At 44.3% G+C, this 7,827-nt stretch overlaps 1 protein-coding gene across 2 annotated transcripts in view; it reads right to left on the bottom strand.

The window, feature by feature from the left end:
• Window positions 1-7,236, bottom strand: part of DACT2 (dishevelled binding antagonist of beta catenin 2) — a 17,875-nt gene extending 10,639 nt beyond the window's left edge. Inside the window, exon 1 of one of the 2 annotated variants that reach the window (XM_019549946.1) lies at window positions 7,000-7,236. In XM_019549946.1, coding sequence (XP_019405491.1) covers window positions 7,000-7,212 — 213 coding nt within the window. In that variant the 5' untranslated portion in view covers window positions 7,213-7,236. Of the gene's footprint in view, window positions 1-4,295; window positions 4,373-6,999 lie in introns of those variants that run through there. The other variant, XM_019549947.1, reaches the window with a different exon arrangement.
• Between the last annotated feature and the right edge of the window lie 591 nt (window positions 7,237-7,827).

Here is a 7,827-nt window from a genome sequence, read left to right as displayed (position 1 = left end):
AAGCATCTATGGATGCAAGCCAGCGTTTTGGTCACTTTACTAGCTGTAGCATCACATTGCAGGCTCATGTTCATCTTGTGGTCAATGATGACCCCCAAGTCTCTTGCTTCTGTAGTGCTATCCAACGTAGCACTGCCAAGCCTATAAGGATGCTGCAGGTTTTTCTTTCCAAGGTGGAAAACCTTGGATTTTTTGGTATTAAAACCATCAGGTTCTTGTCCGCCCATTTGCTGAGCCTGTTCAGGTCAGCCTGGATCACCCGCCTGTCTTCTGGTGTGGATGCTTTACCCCAAAGTTTGGTGTCATTGGAGAACTTGGCTAGTCTGCTTCTGGCTCCATGTCCACATCATTAATGAAGACTTATATAATTGTCAGACAAAGCACAATAGACATATTTGGTTTTCTTGCAAAACTCAAAATGTTGGTGGATTTATTTGTAGCTGAATAGGTATATTGCATGGACTGTATCTTTTCTGCTTTACTAAAAGTCTTCTTTGTATAGCTCATGATTAGCTCTCTCTGTAAGTTTTATGCAGGGAAAACAGTGTTTTAACTCTTCTGCAGTAATTCCTATATTAAAAAAAAAAAGGTGGATCAAGCTAGAAAGTGACCCTTGCAAGGAAGCACCTTCTTAATCAGCAAGGGCCTCATTCCACTTCCACTTCAATCAATCACCAGATGGATTTTGACTTCAGTCAGAAAAAAATGTGGGCCGTTGAGTTGTGCTGTTTTTTTCTGTATATTTGCAGTATAAATAACAAGTGTGCTACACGCACATGTGAGTTAAAGCACCAGGAAAATGGTCTACATATAATGTAGATATTTTCATTGCTGATTAGTATGGCACCTTAAATTGAATGTGTACCAGGTCAGGGCTAGGATTGACAATTGTGAGCTGGTTGGCTCAGCCAGGGTCTGCACTAGGGTTTTGACTGGCCACAGCGTGGTCTCTGGTAGGAGTAGAACTGAAAAATCAACTGGTTGTTGGTCCCAGCCAAAGCCAGCAATCAGCTGATTGTTGGCCTGGGTCTGGACCACTGGAGTGGTTTGAGACTCTGGCACAGTCTCTGGCCAGCTCTGGACTTATGGGCACCCAGCTTTCAACTTTTCAGGGCAGGAGGACCCCAGGATTATGCACTGGTAAGTAGAAAGAATGTGACTGGGATTTTATCCCAGATCCCAAAATCATGGCTGCCATACATGTGTGGTATAGCAGGAGGCACAATTATTGGGACTGGGGATCAGATCTCATTGCACCTTTAACTGAATGTGTGCCAGGGGCCTTAGATTTGATTCTCTGCTCTGACACAGGTTTCTTAGGTATAGTTTTTCACTTAGGCCTATATTTATAAAGTTGATTATGCCCCTAACTACTGTTTAGATGTCCAACTCCCATTGAAACCAATGGGAATTAGGGATCTAAATATCTCTGTGGATGAGTGGCTTTGTGCCTTAATGTCCCATCTACTTAAATGGTAACATTAGTACTTCCCCAACTTGCACACGTGTTGTGAAGATCAACATATTAAAAGTGTGTGATGTTCTTAGATGCTATGGAAATGCACTGTTTAGGCACTTTAGGGAGGTAAGTTTAACTACTAAAATATACTTTTACTCTATTTTATTCCTTTAAGTCCTGCAGAGCCAAAACATCTATGTCATGCAGGTCAGTAAGCTGGCTTATGTGTCATCAACAGAACAATTAACTATGCTTTCATGGAGAACATTAATTGCTGCTACTGCAAGCCAGAAAAAGGTTTGATTTGATTTTCAAGTATGTCTCGTTTGGCATTTTTATACTTACTTCTCAGAGTTACCTCAGCAATCCCCTACCCACAGCTTGCAGGCAAAATTACCTCCCCATGTTGCCTATAAGCATAGGAGTTTAAAGAGTGAAAACTAAGTTTGACTAGAAATGTCAAAGCATGATGCTCCTCAAATAATGTTATTTGCTTGGTATGGTTCCTTGTGGTTTAACCATTTGGGGAGGGGATCCTGTCTAATGGCACTTCATGACTGCTTTATTGAAGGAAAGGACTAACAACAACTGCTGCTTATCCAGCGGAGACCTTGACACTTGTAATGAATGAATGTATCCATAATAAATATAATAATAAATACTGAAAACTTTCCCAGTGGAAAGTCCCACCAAAGTTAGCTGGAATACTATGTTCAGAATCCTTGAAGGACCAGGTTCTCAGTGAAAGTGAAAACAATAGCTCTAGGTTTTTTCTTCCTGTATAATACATGCTTTAAAACATGTATTAGTGCTCCAGGTGCTAGTCCACCCAAAATGTTCGAAATTCATGTATAGGCCTCCAGACTAATGAATTGAGCTAAAAATAATAAGAAAAGCAAGGATTTTTGTGGTTGATATATTTGATTGGACTAATTGTGTGGTTGAGAGAGATTCAGACAAGCTTTCACATCTATCCCAATCATGCAATTGGTCCAATGAAAGATATCAGCCACTCACAAAAAAACCTTGCCTCACATATTTTTGGATCACTAACATTACTTCAACACTACCACAGAAATAATGTGATTAAAAAATATATTCATACAAATGTTGGATTATTTTTGTTTGCCTTCTAGTTTTGAACCTTTAGGATTCTTTTTTCCAGGATTTTTCCCAACCAAAAGCTTAAAAGCTAACATTTAACCAAACAAGCTTATGATTTTTACTCTTCCCTTTGAAAAATAAAACCAAAGACAAGACCCAAATAGTAAATCTCTGTTTTCTCTCCCTGCATAATTAATATGTTACCTTCTCTGTTTGTATTTATTTCCTCCGTATTGTTTTGAAGAAACAAAAATATATTGTGCCTACTTCAGTCCCACCTAGTCAGGAAATCACAAAGTTTTGTTTCCATGGCTAGAATTAATTGCTTAATGATTAATGTTTTGCCAGCCAGTCCCCTCAGTCTGTGGTTTCTGATTAATGGCAAGGAGGCCAGAAAATGTTCAACAAGGCTCTCAGGTATTCAAAGATTATTTATTACACCTCCAGGATCTGACTGTGCTTTCACAAGGCTTTAACCAACATACTTGATTTACATCATCCTTGTTAACCCCTTCTAATGTCCCCCACCATGGGGTTTTTCTTGTTACTGGGAGACTTCACACCTTTTATTATGTTCCTTAAACCAGTCAGCTAATTAGGGGCTGCTGTTTTCTTTCTTTCTTTTTTTGAAAAAATGTACCAAGTAGCACACACAACAATAAAATCTAAATGTACTATTTCTCCAGTAACAAAATTATCTTCTTTCCAAGAAGGAACCCTGTAGGAGAAACTGTATATTTTCTTTAAGCAGTGCAGATATGAAATCTGCTGCATGCTGTACAATGAAGAGGCACTGTGCGTGCTTGCATGGGGAACTTAGGGAAAGATTTTCAAAGCCAACCAGTGTTTTCATGGATTCTGTTTTTGGTGGTCCAACAGTGTTCACATTTCAGAGGGTAGGTCCTTGGAAATCGCTTCCCCCACCGTTGGTTCAAGTGGGGACCATAAATAGATGCGCTAAGAATCAAGAGTCAATTTTGGAAGCCTTGCCCAACAATTGTTCTCTTCGTGCTTAATCTTACCACTTTGAAGTCAATAGAAGCTTTAGCTTCTGTGTGTCTAAATTAGACCCTAACATTTTATCTAACTTCACTTGGCGTTTGTACATGTTTAATACATTTTTTAAAAGTACCCCTCTCTTTCCCATATAAAAGTAGAGACAATGGAATTCTGCAGTACACATACTCTGCTAACAGCCAAGAAACTGGAAATATTTCTTACTGACATCTTGGTGTACAACTATCATTTGATAATGTCCTTGGAAGTATATAGTGCAAAATAATTGCACAACCTGGCCTAATTGTATTGATTTGATTTCCACAGTTAAGAATATTTGGCTATGTTCATTCTGTCTGCCTGCATATTTAAAGTCACAGAGATTTTTCTCTGAATCAGCTTTGATTTTCCTCTTTCCTATGCTTTCTGCTCAATTCTAGCAGGTGACTATGGTGTTGCTTCTCATTACCATCTCTGCAGCAGTTTGCTCTTACCTACTTTTAACAAAATTGCAACTGAATGACCAGTTACCCAAATAGTTCGATCTTTTTATATAGATGGAACCAAAATGTACTTGAACTAGGCTACAAACCTACCAAAGTTCAGGGCTTTAGCACACATCAAGAATATACTTAAAATTTGGTCCCACTTAACTGCAAAACTAAATTGTATTCCTCTGTGACATCTAGCTACACCTGAGCTTCCCAAGTCTGAAAGAACATGGAAAGGATTTTACCTGTGATATTTGCCAGCTTGGAACCAGAATCTGCCACAGCTTATTTAGGAAGTGTTGTGTGTTACTTCTCAAAGCACAGCATGATCAAATTTCTATGAAAAGTCAACCTCAGCACAAATGTTCAATAGCCTTTTGGCACCCAGCCACACTCCAGAAAACTGATCTCTTCTGATTTTCCATGACTGCAATGACACCTACTGGTGAAAGCAGCCCTCCTCTTAGTGGTGATCTAGGGCCAGTTCATTTCTCTTGATTCCTGGGGCTATACTGGTCTTTAATACCAGAAGTAGAATTTTATGGTCTAGTTTTGCCCATCTCCTTCAGCGCATAATAAATTGCCAGCCAAGTCCTGATAAACTAATCTTCCACCTTCAAGTTTTATTTGGAAAATACATAAACAGACAGGCAATTGCAGCATAATACCCTCTGTCAAACATGAATAGATCACCTTGGGCAGAGATCACTGCCAAAGTTAACCCAATGGCCTTTCTATTAACCCAATGGCCTTGATCAGGCAATAAATGCTTTATATCATCTTTTCTTGTTGTTAAAAAATAAAGTGGAGGCATTAGTTAAAATTATCAATGACAGGTAATCAAGTGGTTGGCAGTATACTCACGCTACAATTTTTACTTCAATCATGATATGCTTGCTTCTGTGTTTTCACACATGGTGCTTGGGGTTCCTGGGAAGGTTAGAGCCAATTTTCACTCTGAGATGCTGTCTGATAAAACTGCCTACAGTTAACAAATATCTTTTCTGTTTTCACACCTGATTGATAATAGATGATCGAGTCTAACATCAATATGGGGAGAGGGAGAGTTCTGAATTAGCCTGGAGATTACTGAGGTGTGTAATTGCCAGTACTAGAGATTAAAGCCTCTTGCCTTTGATTGTAGGTTCTCTTATGAAACTAGTTTCAGTCCTAATTTAGATTTTTTTGCTTTCCTTCCACAAAAATGAACAAGTGTTAAATGCAAGGCTCATGTCACAGAATCTAATTATTTTCCTCTTTTGATCAGAAAATCCATTCTAAGAACAAAGGGTTTAAGGTCTTCAAGCCAGAAGCTTTCCTGATCTTTTTTTTCACCCCCTCTCATCTACATACATACATACATAGCTTTTGATCTTCCATTCTAAACATCCACATGTAATTAAAAGTGGGAGTCTGCTATGTTTATCACTTAAGTTAATCAGCACCTGCACCTGCATCTCCAAAGAACAAGGAACCAGGTCCTCAACAGTTTGCTGTGCACCAAACTTTCATGTTATATTTATATTGTGTATATTAATTGTGATGCAAATGCACTCTACAGAAACTTCATATGAAAATGCTTATCAAATTGGGGATGGCTTTCACAGCAGTGAAAGGTATGAGTGGTATAACTGACTGCAGCACTGTCAAGTATTATGGCTGGCACCCAGGAAGGATGCCAGTATGACCTCCTATTTCCAGTAGCATTGTTTGAGAAGCACCTTTTCAAAATACCCGGCAAAGATATGGGTCAGTCTTAGAACTATAGAGTCACAGAAAAGTAGGTTTGGAAGGGACCCGAGGAGGTCATCTAGTCCTTCTCCCTGCTCAAAGCAGGACCAGCCCCAACTAGATCATCCCAGCTAAGGCTTTGTCTAGCCAGGTCTTAAAAACCTCCCAGAATGGAAAGTCTACCACCTCTCTGTGTAACCTGTTCCAGTGCTTCATTACCCTCCTAGTGAGAAAGTTTCTCCAAATATCTAACCAAAACTTCCTTTGCTGCAACTTAAAGGTGCTCATGTACGCACCTTAAAAAATAAGATTTTCTTAAAATAGAACTTTAGAGAAAGAGAGAGGGAAGCAAAAAGGGTCGGTCGCAGTTAAATCTTCCCTAAAACTAAAATCCCACGCCCCTCCAACACCCCCAAGACATTTGAAGCTGGTTTCTGTGTTAACTGACCCCTAGCAGAAGCCGAAGATGTGTGCTTTTACTAGTTAGCTCAGCACAAGGGCGCAGAGACAGACAGACAGACAACCAGGCAGAGCACAAAGAGAATGACATACTACATGCCCTTGGGCATGTGGTGGGAACCCTGCCTTTGATTCATTCTGCCAAGGCTTATGCTGTGCCTGCAGAAAAGACCTGCAAGCCAGTGCCCAGCCGTAGCGCTAGCCCGTAAATCATCCTGTGTGAAAGGAAAGCTGCAGCCTCTGCCTTTGGTGCAAGCAGGCTGAATTGCAATGAAAGAAGGAAAGAACCTGACTTATTCTATTTTTTTTCCTTTAAAAAAAAAGCGGGGGGGGGGGAGAAAATAAAAAGAGCAGGTTTTAAAACAGACTTTCATGCCAGGCTCAGATCCCCTTGGACATGACTTATCCCTGTGAGGCTGGAAGGGACCCTGGAAGATCATGGGGTCCAGCCCCCCGCACCAGGCAGGAAAGACAGCTGGGGTCAGGGTCCCACACCTCCTCCTCCAGCAAGGGCCAAACATCTGGAGCGCCTCAGCCCGGCTGCGATCCCCCTTGCTGGGTGTGGGGAGCTCCCTCCAGCCCTTGCCGCGGAGAAAACCGCCTTCCAGCCGGGTCCTGGCATACGGGAGGAGGGCAGAGGCGCTTCGCCGGGGCGCAGGGGACAGGGCCGGCGCTCCCTTCCCCGAGGGCCGTGCAATGGGTCCGCCCCCCCCCGGTGCAGCGCGCGGGGGCACATCTGGGCGCGCAGCTGCCCCTTACCAGCTGTTCCTTGAGGGCGCTGAGGGTGGCCTCCAGCCGCTGCTCTTTGCTGGGCGCCGCCGGCGGGTGCTGCATGGCCAGCGCCCCCCGCACCAGCGCCCGCTGCCTCTCCCGCAGCACCTGGAGCTCCTGCAGCCCGGCCAGCGCCGCCCGCAGCCTCTCCCCGACCCGGCCGCGGTCCCAGGCGCCCGGCCGCGCAGTCCCCGGCAGCATCTTCAGCGCCTGGCCCCGGCCATGCCCGCCCTGCGCTCCGCGCTCCCGCCCGCCCCGCAGGGAGTGAAGCGGAGCCGTGGCGGCTCCGCGGGTTTTGGAGCGGGGGGTGGGGGGAGAGGCAGGGCGGCGGCCCCGGGCAGCCCTCGGGGCCACCTCTCTGGGAGGATCCCTCTGGGAAGGAGCCAGAGCTCGTCCTTCCTTCCCCGCCCTCTCCCCGCCACCCCTTTCCCTTCCCTCACTCAGCTCCCCTCCCCTCCCCCTTGTGCTGGGGGGTGCTGCCCGCCCTCCCTCAGGACAAACCCAGCACCCTTCAGTGGTGCTCTCGGGGTGCCCAGGGTTGCCGGCCCTCCAGCCTAGCCCCGGCGTCTCCAGGAATGAGATATCTATCCCGGGGAGGCTGCTGGAGACTGAGACTCGTTAAAATACAGATGAGATGTGGCGTCCCATTCAGACAGCAGTCCAGCGGGTTTTTCAAATGTAACAGTCAGGGCCGGCCCGCAACATTTTGGGGCCCCCTGCAAGATATAGTTTCGGGGCCCTGGAGAAGCTGGCATTGCACGGGGTGCCAAGCAGCTGAAGAAGCTGGTAGCATCTGCGTCCGTGGTGGTGGTGGTG

The sequence above is a fragment of the Crocodylus porosus genome, unplaced genomic scaffold (genome assembly GCF_001723895.1).
Source record: "Crocodylus porosus isolate Cpor-Errol unplaced genomic scaffold, CroPor_comp1, whole genome shotgun sequence".
Classification (NCBI taxonomy): Eukaryota; Metazoa; Chordata; order Crocodylia; family Crocodylidae; genus Crocodylus; species Crocodylus porosus.
This window is presented reverse-complemented; position numbering and strand designations above follow the sequence as displayed.